This window comes from Mytilus galloprovincialis, chromosome 9 (genome assembly GCF_965363235.1).
Source record: "Mytilus galloprovincialis chromosome 9, xbMytGall1.hap1.1, whole genome shotgun sequence".
NCBI lineage: Eukaryota > Metazoa > Mollusca > Bivalvia > Mytilida > Mytilidae > Mytilus > Mytilus galloprovincialis.
This window is the reverse complement of record NC_134846.1, coordinates 52,203,533-52,218,607: the sequence shown is the minus strand read 5'-3', so window position 1 is coordinate 52,218,607 and position 15,075 is coordinate 52,203,533. Positions and strand designations below refer to the sequence as shown.

Sequence of the window (15,075 nt, the reverse complement as noted above, 5' to 3'; positions counted from 1 at the left end):
AACTTAATATCTTTTAAAAATAAAAACCTTGAAAAAAGATTATTTTTATAAGATATGAATGAAAAACATAAATGAAGATAAAATATTTACTAAATATTTTTAGGCTGGCTTTATACTGAAAATCGATACTATTATACATGTATTAGTAATTTGGAAAATGTTGAAACTTCCACATTAGATTGCATTTTGTAGACGAAAAGATGGATTTAATCCACACCAGTTAATATAAGGGATACAATCTGATCAATTAACTACTTTTTCCTAAAATAATTTTCTAAACGATAGTTGGTTCCAAGATGATTAGTACCTGATTTGTTTTAAACAGTGTGATGTATGTTTTAATTCATCATCAGTTCTTCAAATGTATTTTACTCGATGATTATTGGATGTGGTTATCATTTACAGTGTATATGTTGTGCTGAGAGTAATACTGATTGGATGACAAGTTAGATAATCAAATATCCATACTTTTGCTCAGTTGATGTTTGCCAACTGGATCAAGTAGACATATTCTTTATTTTGTGTCAATGATTTAGGGTGAGCAAAATGTGGACTATCTTTTTGGCACTGAGTAAGTAAGATATTTTTAACGTATAACTTATGAAATGTGTTAAGGTATTATTGTATCAAGTAGAAATTAAATTTGACTTGCGATTCAGTGGCCAGTTTCACAAAGCTTTCTTAGGACTAAGTCATGTCTTAGGAATGTTTGACGATATATCTTAGTCCTAAGTGGGTTTTACAAAGTGGTACTAAGTTAGGACATCTCTTAAAGTTGTTTATCAAGTAACGACTACACAAGAGGTGTCTTATGATGGTCCTATGCACGATGTGTGATAAAACTTAAAATTTTACTGAAAAATACTCACGTGTTTTTTGACACAAAATACATAGGAGTTTGAAGCTCTCTATCTGTGAAATTTGAACTCCTTTTTTCTGCTCTTAATTTAATCTTTAAAGGTTGACGGCCGATTATCTAAATGAATTATCAACACTGAACATTCAATGCATTTATAGAATGCACGAGTTTTTTCCTTCAACCTTATAAACGATACAGTGACAAATGTAATTCAACTCTGTAATACCAAAAAAAATGTCATAGTTTTTTTTTTAAGAACGTGCTATAATGGCAGTAGGAGCATGGTAAGATCGTGTTACAATCGGATAACTCGTGGTATGGTCGTCATGGTCGTAGTGAGAACGTGATGAGCGTAGTAGTATGATAATCGTAGAAAGAGCGTGGTGAGAACGTGTTTAAATCGTAGCAGGATCGTTGTAGAAGCTTGATGAGGACGTAGTATCATCGCGAAAACAACGAAAGGTAACATTTTCATGCCGCTCATACTGCGACCTCACCACGATCTGAATAAATTTAAGAACGCGGTGAGCGTGGTGCGGTCATTGTCTAGTGGGACTGGGGCTTTAAGAGGCTGATTTCTAGTTAAATTTAGATAAGTATTCAGAGAAAAGAACTTATTATAAGTTAAGGTGGTACCTAACACTACAGGGAGATACATGTAACTCTGTAAAATTAGCAGAATGTTTTAATGACGTTGTATTTTTAAGGGAATATTAAGCTTCTCAATGATCAAAATGAGTGTTTGTCAAACTGCTATATAACCAGTGTAATTTTTCTGATTAAACGGTTGGTTCAATTTTTTTTGATTTTTTTTATATTTTTGTCAAAGGGTCAAAGTGAATACTTTGTCAAAATATTAAGAAAATTAAACGAGCCAAATTAATTTTAGTTCAGGTTTTAGGTACCACCTTAAGGGCGTCTGTCTGTTTTTTATGATTTTTCAGTTCATGATTCTGAAACATTAATGCTGAAACTGCCATCATTGGTATCTTTTTTTTGCAGTGACAACTTTGGTATTCGATAATTCCTACGCATTAGCACCTCCAGATTTTACTAGTAGCTGGAAGGCAATATCAGCCTACATAAATCCAGAAGTAAACATTTCACATGGTTTAAACGAACTACCTCTTAAGGTTGAAGTTCAAGTCAAAGTGTTTGATACGTTCTTAAATAAGGACATGTGGTTCTTAGCAACAGGATCTGCACAGAAAGGAAATGATAATCCTTTGCCATTTGGAGGAGTAATGTACGTATATAATAATGAAACAATCAAGATAATGGCACCAGGACCAACAGGTTGTACAAATCCGTATTGTTCAGGCTCACTAGTGTATTTGGGTAAGTATGTTATTCATTATCACTGAACTAGTATATATTTGTTTAGGGGCCAGCTGAAGGACGCCTCCGGGTGCGGGAATTTCTCGTTGCATTGAAGACCTGTTGGTGACCTTCTGCTGATGTCTGCTCTATGGTCGGGTTGTTGTCTATTTGGCATATTCCCCATTTCCATTCTCAAGTTTAACTAACAGCTTGGATTTACGTACTTTCAAAACAATTAACATATTAGTTGATGCGTATTTTTGCGTCTCAGATTTTAAATTTTACTTGCTGTTTAAAGATCTTACACATTCCAGACTTGTCGTTGTATTTAGGCTATAGACCGAAAGAAAATACCCTGTCAAATTATTTTCGTTTAACTAGTCTCTTTGTATTTCACCGTGAATCGGATTTTCGAACACATTTCTTCATAAAATATTCTATCAAATTCATATAAACTTTCAATTTCAGCACTGTACAAATGTAAAATTTATATGTGTTTCAATTTTAGCATTGTACAAATGTTAGATTTTCATGTGTATCAATTTCTGCGCTGTACAAATGTACAAATGTAAAATTTTCATGTGTATCAATTTCAACACTGTACAAATGTACAAATGTAAAATTTTCATGTGTATCAATTTCAGTACTGTACAAATGTAAAATTTTCATGTGTATCAATTTCAGTACTGTACAAATGTAAAATTTGCATGTGTATCAATATCAGCATTCTACAAATATAAAACATTCTGGAATTGTGAAAGCCCGAAATGATAACACCTTAAAATGAACAGAAGGAAGAAATTCGAATTGAAGTTTCTAAAGTAGCGATAGGGTTAAATTACAAAAATATAAAACAATAAAATAGTACTGATCTTTTATTTTGTTATGAATAACCCATGAAGCCATGTAATTTCTACTTGAACCCATAAGCACATTATCTAACTATTAAAAACACATGTAAACGAATTAAGTAATAATATTTTCTGTATTCCTGTAGTCACAATGGTAGCTTGTATATTCATTCTACTGTTATTAAATAAGATAAGTACGACTTATGAATTACTGCAACAAGCCCATTTTAGTATCTGTACAAAGCATGACAGTTGGCTAGTAGTCCAAAATTTTGTTTTAATCCTGAAAAAACATTACAAACTCTTTGAATTCGAACAGAGAACGAATTTCAACAACTTAAAATAAAAATGACTTATTTGGTGTATATCAATTGAACGGGAAAAGAGTATTTCTAATGAAGAAAACCCAAACAAAAACTTATCAATTCTTGCTGGGTTTTTAAATTTACAAACAAAAGGAAAAGAATCAAGATTTATGATTTAAACATCTTTCCCAAATAAAGGCAACAATAGTATCCAAAACTGTAATACGACTAAAATCAATTACAAGATATACAAATCTACAAGAAATTCAGCCAAATACCCGTACACATTTTTTTCATCGCGAATAAAAGTGATGTAGGGCATACCTTAATAATACAGCTGCAGTCTACCAACAAACAGAATTGAAAGTCATCGAGATTTTGACATACAATTTTCAATTTTTTACAGGACAGCGTTGTCAACAAAGTACCAAGCTCTAAGTTTTCACGAGTCAATAGGAAATATATTTCAAATTTAACTCACTAAAATCAGGAAATCAAAATACATTTCCAAGGTGTCTTTTATTGGTTCTGCTTTGTTACTTAATCTATCCATCTTTTTCGTTAGTTTGGTTTACTTTTAAATGCCTATCTTTTTAAATGAAATTCCTTGTCCTGATCAATCTATAATTAGACAAAGACTTCGTTGTTTTTGTTTATTTAACTCATTGGCTCTAACAGAGACTTACATTTTCACCCAAATGAAATATTTAAAGTTCATTTTTGTATTCCAAAGATGTAATATTTTAAATATGAGAAACGATGTGATAATAAATAAATGTTGAAGCAGTTGTGAATTACTAAATTATTATATACAACTTTATCAAAACCAATCGATGTTTTGCGTAAATGAGAATGAAAAGCTATAATTGAAGAATAAACTTTAAAATGAATTTAAAGTTATTTTATTATAATTCATTATACATTTTGTAACTTGTTCTTTGGCTTTATTCGGTCGGGGTTCGAACTCATGATCTCTGTCACTCGAGACAAACAAACTACGAAACCATCAACTCTAGAAAAACTTTAGAACGAATTCAGCAAATAATTTCAAAATAAGATACAACTACCATTAACACCAAATTCTAAAATTCCTAAATTTGGAAATTGTATTGCAGTAGTCATTGGCTAATTGACTATTGCAAAGCGTTTTGTAGTGAAAAAAACTACATTTACTTAAAAATAGAGATATTCGACGTTAAAAACATTTTTATGACGGTGGAAAGTGTAATAATATGCAAAACTGATAGAGTGCAGATGAACCTTCGGGTATGGGTTTTACTCGTGGTTGAAGGCCATACAAATCAATAGTTTTCACCACTGTTCTTTGGTGCAGGTAGAACGTTGTGTTTTAATTGTGGTTGAAGGCCATACGAATAAGTAGTTTTCACCACTGTCCTTTTGTGAAGGTAGAACGTTGTGTTTTAATTGTGGTTGAAGACCGTACGAACCAGTAGTTTTCACCACTGTTCTTTGGTGCAGGTAGAACGCTGTGTTTTAATTGTTGTTGAAGGCCATACGAATAAGTAGTTTTCACCACTGTCCTTTAATGAAGGTAGAACGTTGTGTTTTAATCGTGATTGAAAGCCATACGAATCAGTAGTTGCCACCACTGTCTTTTGGTGAAGGTAGAACGTAATATGTCATCGGCAGTCATACAATTTGCTACTATTCACATTTTCTTTTTTTTTTTAAAGAGCTACACACGCTAATATTTTTGTCCTTTTGCAATTTTGTGAAAAAGGTACAAACAACACTATTTATTTTATCATTTACTCCTGACTAATTCCTTTTTTTTTGGGTAGACATTCTATTTTCGTTTTGCATCGCTTATCGACATCGGAAAACGGCGCTCCCGACAGGTTTTTAAGAGGAAGAGCATGCGCTCATCGTTTGACACATGCGTTGAAAATGCCCACTGTTAGAGTGCCGAGCCACCTTAAAGTCTGTTCATAAACTGTTTTTATCTATCCATCTGACACTTTTGGACAGCTGTAACCTTGCACAGATTCTGACAGCTCTTCTCTAGAACAGATTCCAATAAGTTCTGGACAGCATTCTCTCTTTCTTTCATTTCTTCTATCTGATTTTAATATTTGAAACGAAATATTAGTATATCTTTATTAATTTTACTTATTACTTAGCATTGTACAGTCTTTTAAATTGTTAGTATAATTTTCGTTCATTAACTTTTTGAAACATTGTTATTTGCGTATACATATCAAAATAAGCATACATGTATTGACAGAAAATATGTTTGAAAGTTAAACCCTCGAACTGATCGAACTACAAAACACCGTCTAAAGCTTTAAGTCAGTTTGCAATCAGCTTTTGTCCATTAAGTGTTCTACGTATCTCTTGAAAACGAAGTAATATTATAAAGTGTTAAAAATTGATTTAAAAGTTGTTTGACAATAAGGTACTGATTATATGGAAAAAATCGATTTACTGACATCCAAAATTTACATTTATTACAAAAGCAACATTGACATAAACATTATTTTTTGGGTCAAATCTCTTGAAAAATAATTGTAGCAAAGGCTCATCGCTGGACATTTAACAGGAGTTTGATTCCCAAACAAAAAGAGGAAAGTGAAGAAATAAGGATTTTCTGTTTTTTCGTTATGACTGCAAAACCGTTTGTAAATAATTCTTAAAGAAATTAAAATGAAAACAAAACAAAACATTTATGACGAATTGTTGTTTGAAGTTATTATTGCAATTTTTGTCTGTTTCAGGGAAAAGCAATACATTTAATGGTAACGATTCAATAACTAGATCGTTTTCAGTAGGACATGTGAGAGCAAGAGTTTGGAGAGCATGCTCCCTTCCGAGACCTCAATTCATCTCCGAAGAAATTCAAATGAGCTCAGGTTTAGTATATAAGATATGAAAACTTTTCTAAAATGTATCAAATGCATAGACATTGTTTTAGAATTTTGACTGGACATTTTTTTCTCGATTGCAAATAATCCCTAATCAAAAGTGTATAAAAGTATAAACAGAATATGTACCCTTTTTAATACATTTTCCAAAAACTACACGTATCTCTAGTGAATTGAAAATTTCTTCTTATTTCAAAACCATTACCAATAAATCTTGACACTGAAATATTGGCATTTTGAGACTCACTAGACATCAACCAAATAAATAACACGCTCTTTGAAATATGAAGGAATTTTTTACATTCTCAAGAAAAAAATCCTTTCCTTTTCCTATGCAGTGCATTCCATCAAAAAATGAAGCTCGTCTTCAACTTTCATATTTAAACCCTAACAACACAACTAAAATAATTTATCTTTATCGATTTATTTATGTTGATTTTTGTAACTGATGGACCCTTATTCTTATTAAAAAAATACAATTCTAGAATACCAAGATGACTCATTACATTGTGAGTTTCAATACTTGTAATCGGGGTTTGTTTTTAACAAATTTGCTTCTTCTTAACCTTTAATTCTTTTAAAAAAATCAGAATTGAACAAATAATACCAATATGCAATTGAGTACGACTAAGGTCTCCCATCACAGCTATACTTACATGATTTGCCAAAAAGACAAATATTTACAAAAAGATAACACATATAGAACTAAGGGTGTATACAACTAAAGATACCGCACGACCATTTTTGCCTATTAGTACTGTTGAACATTCGATTATGTAACTAGTAAATGAATTGAATAAACACGGTTTAAAAAAAACCATTGGCATTATCTCCTTATACCCTAGCCTTTAATCAATGATCTTATCCTCTAAATTTTTTTTTTATATCTGATAAAACATGCAGTTTCGATGACCATATCTCATAGTCTCTATTATTACACCTATTCCGTGGCGAATTCAGGGGAGGCAAAGAGACGTTTTAACTATAATGGAAATTAACGTCCTACTTTTCTTCGAACCCTTTATCCGCCCCTGTTATTCATTGCATTCGTTCAAAGATACATGTGATGTACCTTATTCCGGCGCTCGATGCGTGCTTCTGAAATAGTAACCCTCTTCCGATACGGGTCATGGACGCCTGGGACATAAACCCCACCAGCTCATTATCTCCTTGTAAGCCCAAACATAAGGACACCGGTAAGGATGAAGCCAGAGAGCTTCCTAGAAGTGGAAATTACACCTTCATTTACCCGACCAAATCACTCATTACTACTGAAAATTTCAAAAAGATTTTTTTCAGACGGCATATTTGAAGTCTTATCTTTCACTTAAATACAAACAAACAATGAAAAATTCCAAAATCAGATAAAGAACAAAAAATAAGAAAATTACACTGAAATTAAAGCGAACTAAGTCTGACTTTTATCCCAAAACTTATAGAAAATCAGAATAGTTTACCAGCTCATTCTCTCCTTTAACCCCAAACATAAGGACACCGGTAAGGATGGAGCCAGAGAGCTTCAAAGAAGTGGAAATTACACCTTTATTTACCTGATAAAATCACTCATTACTACTGAAAATTTCAAAAAGATTTTTTTCAGACGGCATATTTGAAGTCTTATCTTTCACCTAAATACAAACAAATAATATAACTTTCCAGAAAGAAAAAAGACAAAGAAAAAATAAGCTGAATTTAAAGGGAACTACAACGGACAACGAAAATTGTAGATAGATAACTGTGTCCTCGGACAAAATGCAGACGTAATAATCGGTCTAGATATATAATAAAATGTGCATATTTGGAGAAAAATGCAATGCATTTGTAAGATTTTTCATCTTAATGAAGAAACGTATGTCTTTAACTTTATTATTTTGACCGATGTTACAAAAACAGAATTTGATTAAATGCTTCAAACACGGACATTGAAAGCACCCTGTACTTTATTCCTATAATATAAGACTTGTAGTTAATATCGTTTGCTTTCAACGTTTTTATGAGATTTTTTTAACTACCAATAGGAAAAAATAAATCCGATAAAAAACGTTAAAAGCAAATGATATGGACCTACGAGGTCTTATAAAAAAGGACTACCTGTAAATACGTTTCAGTAAGAAGATGATAAGCATGAATCCTTTTTGATGTAATATCGTGAACTTTCTTTATGCATAATTCTTATTTTACGTTAGGTGACTTCAAGTCTTTAACAAATGGACATAACGCAACGTGGGTAATTGTAAGGGTGCATATTGATCAAGGCTGGGTTTACGAGGCACAAGGTAATATATTGTTTTAAGTAAGAATCATATTGTCACACGGTACATGTACATCGCCATCATGTTTTATCATTAGTACCAGTTTCGAAAAGGTGGCATCGAAAAGAAACCGGTAACAGGTTTTTCCTTAAAATATTTAAATAAGAGCAACACGCTGTGAACTTACTTCTTCGTGAAGGTTCATTATTGTTTGTATTACCGGAAATTAACTTAGCCTGCAAGTTCTATTGTTTGTACTACTAGCAAATATCTTAGCCTTGCTGAAAAAAAATAAGAATGATGAAGTTCTATTTTTTGGAGGTTTTGCACATAAAAAAAACACCGACATACAGTGTAAGCACCATCTCCATGATGGCGATGTCCATGCATGCATATATTGTAAAGTTTGACAGTATCTATCTACTTACACTTAAAAAAAAGATGTTTATAAACGTGGAAAACAAGATAAGTTTGCCTTTTATTTTTGCTGTATAAGGTGGTTATAAAATGGATGAATAAGTAGCAATAGAAACGTAGTTAAATGATTGTTTGTAATAACGTGTGATTAGATATTAAAAAAAAAGTTCAAATAACTTATGTGCTCTATCATGATGTATTATATATTGAGTGTCCTGTAAAGGTATTTATTTAGGTTACATTTCTTCTGATCATCAGGTAGCGTATTTTATGAAACATCCAGTCACCCATTTGGAGGTGTCGTTTTCGCATTTAGCGATAGTCAAATCAGATTATGGGTTCCAAAAAGAGGAGCAGGATCGTCGAGTGCTAATGGTAAGAAATATTGTTGATAAGTCAAATCATATACTTTTTCCTTTTTGAACGAGTTAAATCAATAACATTTCGTTAGCACAAAAAAAGATACGCCCCCGTGGTCATGACAATGACACAGGAAAAATTCAAAGCACGAAGACGTAACAAAATCACAAAAAACAACCTTCTTTGTTTAACATTTTTTTCTGTGTAGTCAGTAATAAGTTTCTATCATGTCTTATATGGTTTATTCCAATAGGGATTACTAAGAAGGAACAATTTTCACTAAATCAAAACATTATCTATTCAACATCTTTACGTTATCAGAGTGTTAAACAATATTTGATCTCTCAAAAAAGTAAAACAAATAAAACAAGAATATACTATGTTTTTCTTAGCTAGAAACCAACTCGGTGGGCTCCATCCCTGGCTTATCAAACCAAAGACCTAAAAATTGATATTTGCTCCTTGTCTAGTAATATCAAAATCTGGTGGGCCCGATATGTGAATATTGTGTCCGGATAGGGCCATATGTTTCTGAGGACTCCTATATATCTAACACATTGAATATACAAATGAGGGGATGAAGTTTGATTGTCAGTGAGACCACTATCCACCAGAGGACAAATTAATTGGAAGTAAGCAATAATGGTTGTCTATACGGCTGTAGAAGTCCGGTTAAGCAAGTCAGACATGTACACAGCAGGTTTCATATTCAGTGTTGTCGTCTTGATATACATAAAAACTTTCTTCCTTGATGTGAACACCAATCCATTCATATAAAGCTTTAACTGTTGAATCCGTGTCATACTTTTGCACGACGACTCAGATGAAATACAAATTATTACACGAAGTTTATTCACAACTTTGTACGTGTACTTGACAAACACGAAGCAAAAGAACGGCGCTTTTATTGATTGGTTTTACCAAAAAGCTACAGTTAAGTAAAAGCTATCCACTCAAGATGTGTTCCAAGTCAATATACAAGGAAAAGTCATTACCACATTGTCAAGTGAAAAAGCTGCAATATATTTTATCATATACATTAGAATACCATTCATCGTCTGTAATATCTTTTATGTTAATGATATGTTTCACATTCTAAATACAGGCGTTCCATTTAATGCTATAAATGGTTGGGGAGAATCCGGTGATTTCGGATACAGCGAAACAGTAAGAGTGAGGGCATTTGTATGGGATTTTAAAAGTTTTAACAACACACCAATCGTCCTAGAGCAAACCTCGTACATAACGAGTTCCAGCTTTATATCTGTTCCAGCTAGGTACTCATTCCAAGATAACAACAATTTGCTTCTGTTTTCGGTAAGTGGAAATACATTGTTTTTTTTACGAATTCAGTTTTTCTAATAGATAATTTGTACTTAAGGGTGCCAGATATGAAGCAGAATCTGCTTACTCTTTCGGGGCAGTGGGATCCAATGAGTTTGCATATTCCTTTCTCTTATTTGTTATTCATTTATTAACTGAAAACAAAATGAATTATTAATGTCTACCATGAGAACCGTTCTTTTTATTCATTTTTGTATGTATTTCCCGCACGGGCCATGAGTCACAATACTTAACTAGCTCTATGATTTGTGTACGTTATACTGTTTCTTGGTCATGTAGTTTGCTATCACCTGTCGTCTGCCGTCATACGTATGCAACTTTTTCCAAAGACCTCCTCTCAAACTACTGATCAGAACCAATTTCAACCAAACTATTAAATGAATGATCCTTGCGGTATCTAGTAAAGTTTGTATTTTTAGTTCGGCCACTCAACAAATATGGTCACCATTGGTAAAAGTAGACCATGAGGGTAAAATACATTAATCCTCTTATCTTAAAAACAACAAGGAATAGAGAAAACTGATAGGCCAAATATGCTCAAATTGTCCAGGTCTACTTTCATAAAGGTTTTCAGATGACTCTTGAAAGAAGTTATTGCTCGGAATTGACGATTGTTTTGCAAATTTTTGTCAATTATCTAAAAAGGTATAACCTTTAAATGGCAACAATGATCAACAATGTAAGACCTACAAAATTACCAATATGACAGTAAACATTTGTAAATATTTAAATAAAAATGAATAATTAAGGAAGAATCAACATAAATAATTTAGTGAATTGGTAAGTGAACCATTGGTTTCACTTCATTTTAATTAAACAGTGAACACATCTCTGGTCATGGTTTAATTTAGACTGCCTTTCAATTTAATTTAAAATCAGTTTTTATTATACTTTATTAAGCAATTAGAATATAGCAAATTGCTCTCGACCAATGAAATTGTAGGATTTGATGTCTCTTAATTGAGAAGATCGAATGAATGTAAGTCATGTTCTTATTCATCTTTTATCAGTATGCTATTTTCCCAAGGACAATTTCTTAGGAGATTATACACCTCGTTAGTGCTGTCATTAAGAGTTTACTTTCATAACTAATCTACATTGAAAAGTCATTCATGTATTCATATTGCATGGAAAGCCATGTACTATGAAAATTAGAGTGAAAAACTAACTCTTTATTGGAAGAGAAGGGGTGAGAATGTTCTAAGTCAAGTATTATTCTATGTTTGGGTCTATTTACAGTTCAAAACAAAGAGTTTCTATAAACGAGTAACAACTGACCCGAAGCACATTTATCGGATTGAACGGATTTACCACAGTGATTGAAGCTGACAAAAAGTTGAATTGTGAATAAACAGAAAAAAATCAAAATAAGTTGAATTAAGTTTTGAATATAGTTTGAACGTTTAAAGGCATTTTATCAAAACATTTCCTTGACATAATAAAATAGTATTTGATTTAAAAAGCCGGACGAAAATATTGGCTGTGAAATAATATTAGTTGTAACTCAAATGTATTTATTGATTTAAACTGTAAATAAAAAAGGACAATTCCTCACTAAAATATTATATGATTTACATTCATACTCACAATCAGGAAACATACAGAGATGTCTACTTTTTCTATGTTCTGTTGTGGCACCCAATGTCTATAACACATTTTTTTTTTAATAATTTAAGAGAATCCTTAAACCACTAAAACTAAACCATGAATGAAATGCTGCAAAATAAAGTCATGCATCAATTATAAACATTTAATTTTACACCGACAATGGAACTAATTCTTGAATACAACCAATCAAGAGATCATTTGAGCCTTTCTTGGACATTTTAAATATTAAACACAACATATGACCTCGTAGATCGTTTAGAATATGTTTCATTTTTTTTTATCAGAAATAATCTTTGTATCTGGGTTTTTAAATCGTTGAAAAAGACATGTCTTGAATCTTTCTTTATTTAACATAATAAAAGGAAATGAATGAATTAACCTTCCAAAACTTCTAAGTTTTCAAATAAAATTCTTGTTTATATTCAGTCTTTATATGCTTAAACAAAAGAGGTTTCTATTTTTATCAAGAGATGATATCGTATTGCCACATATTTCTTTATATCTTTGGTGAAGTATATATTTATAGTATTTTTTGCAAAAATCCTAAACGCTCTGTATTTGTTTATAGATCCATCTTTGGGTTTTCTATATTATGGTCGGACCTCATATGATTTACATATTAGTACCATAATTATATACCTTGATTATGAAGTGACTTTAAAAGAAAATAACACTAGTAAATCAGATGAAATTTCACTGAAAAGTCGTTCTTCATACAAAATTGACTGTGTGGCAATGACACAATAAAGGGGGAATCTTCCTAATTCAAATCTAGAGGCAATGTAACTGGCACATTTCTTTATTCGAAGTGTAAATTTACAAAACGTATTGTGAATTTTTTTAGGGGGACTCATATTTTAAAAATCAGCTTATCCAAAAAAGAATTATTTTTTCTAGCTCTAGCAAGTGAATTTTATCAAACATCCATATACCAAATTTTACAATTATATGTAAGAATAGGACGAACCAAAGAATCAAATAAATAAACAGGAATCGGTTCAGACCACTTGGATAGCTTTTGATAGTGTACGTAACGTTAATTGCCTTTTGCAGGAGATGACAATAAGTTTACATTCATTTTGGTCACTCAGTACAGTGAATGATATCGGATAAAAATTTCAGTTTTAAAGTAGAACTCAATAATTATCACTTTTAGTAACACCAGAAGGCAGGTAGTCAACATTTTTAATAATTAAAAGTTTTATGCTTAAATATGCCTTAGTTTATCTTCGAAACTTCGATCAACGTAGTTAATGATGTACTAATGTGACCTCAGGTAAAATTAAATAAATCAAGAATTCAAATTGATACTTTAAACTGGAAGAGTGTTAGTTAAGGATTAAAATAAGTGAAAAATATTGATAGGTCATGGAGCTCCTGTTCGAGATATTTGATTTATAAAATATGGCGGAAAAAAGCTAACTCGGACTTTTACGTTATATTTGCATTGATATTATTTGGGTCTCAAATCAAAAGAAAGAAAATTAAGAATCTGCTTAAATTTTGTCAAATGACCTTTCATGAGCTATTAAGTCTTATGTTAAAAGATAAATAGATGTTATGGGGCAAAATAGTTTTCCTTGCATGGGATGGAAAAACACCAAGGAGTCCGAACATTTTACACTTATTCCAAAACCTCACCTAAGTACATCCTTAATTTGTTTAAGAACATTTCGTTTCGTCGTTTGTTCCTTTGAAAAATAGAAACTCCCTCCCACTTTTTTAATTTGGAATTTAATGTGTGTATGAGACGGGTATGAACTTTACATTTCATTTGTAACTAATAGAATTTTTGTTTTGTTTTATGCTTCATACGGTATATTTATTAAGATACTACTAAGTTGTTCTTTAATTGAAATTATTTGTCAGTTATCAGCTATGATCACATGGGTTTTAAATTGTATTATAATTATGACATATATATATATATATATATATTAATATGACTACCTGCAAAGTCTAAATAAAGTTTTTATTTAAACATTATTTTCTTCTGAATAAATTGTCTTCAAATGACGATTATGACTATTATTCGTAGGTCCGTCTTGAACTGTTTCTCTGAAATTAATACCAATACTCATTTCAACCAACATTTTTATGAAAGATTTTAATGATGTCCAGAACACATTTAACATTTTTATCCGTTCCGACCAACACACAAATCCGGTATGTTTTGTATATTATCTTTAAAACGTTCTAATAGAGAAAATCTGACAAGGTGAAATATGTTTAAATGTCAAGATCTACCTAGTATGTCTAATTTGAGAAAAATATCGGATAGCTCCTTCAGTATAGAAGTTGGCTTTGTATTGCACTTAATTGACTATTTTTTCCTTTTTTAATGGTTGCATATAACCTTGTAAACAATAAAAGATATAAAAAAGATCTACGAAAAAATCAACATGGAGGAATTGTCAGCCGACTGTTTATTGAAGTCACGTCCTTAAATGACGATTTTAATCTAATGCTTTTGGCAAAACTATAGCAGAATGATCATAGATACAGTAAATAGCAAAAATTATCAGCAAGCTGATATGTTTTTTGTTTCATATGATTTGCTTGAATTTGTTCCTAGTCCTCAACGACGTCGTTATTTCATTTTGTAGGTAGAATCGGAGATCAGAGAAAAATAAAAATCAAGCTGTTTCATATATCACAAACTGGATAACACAATTAAAAAAATAATTCTTCTTTATGTTTACCTTAGCTCTTACTTTGGTGAGAGACTACATATGTTTCTAGTGCATTAATTGATTAAACCAGAACAATAGTGATAATACTGCAGACATTAAAAGGGTAATTCGTCCATTTCAGATAAAAGCAGAAAGTGGAAATAATCAGGGCTACCAGTTCTATCCAGCTGGTTCATCCATGACA

The 15,075-nt window shown here is 31.5% G+C and overlaps 1 protein-coding gene across 1 annotated transcript; it reads left to right on the top strand.

Moving 5' to 3' along the window:
* Positions 1-410: 410 nt before the first annotated feature.
* LOC143046572 (uncharacterized) lies at positions 411-11,354 on the top strand. Its single transcript, XM_076219731.1, has 7 exons — positions 411-571; positions 1,862-2,197; positions 6,071-6,205; positions 8,404-8,493; positions 9,145-9,261; positions 10,352-10,563; positions 11,340-11,354. The coding sequence occupies exons 1-7, from the start codon at positions 547-549 to the stop codon at positions 11,352-11,354; spliced, it is 930 nt and encodes a 309-aa protein (XP_076075846.1). The 5' UTR covers positions 411-546.
* The last annotated feature ends 3,721 nt before the right edge of the window (positions 11,355-15,075 follow it).

Excerpts from the sequence above, each read along its gene's own strand:
- LOC143046572 (XM_076219731.1), top strand. The coding sequence starts at position 547 with ATGTGGACTATCTTTTTGGCACTGA. Across the intron at positions 6,206-8,403 it reads AGAAATTCAAATGAGCTCAG|GTGACTTCAAGTCTTTAACA; the intron begins GTTTAGTATATA and ends ATTTTACGTTAG. Across the intron at positions 9,262-10,351 it reads AGGATCGTCGAGTGCTAATG|GCGTTCCATTTAATGCTATA; the intron begins GTAAGAAATATT and ends TTCTAAATACAG.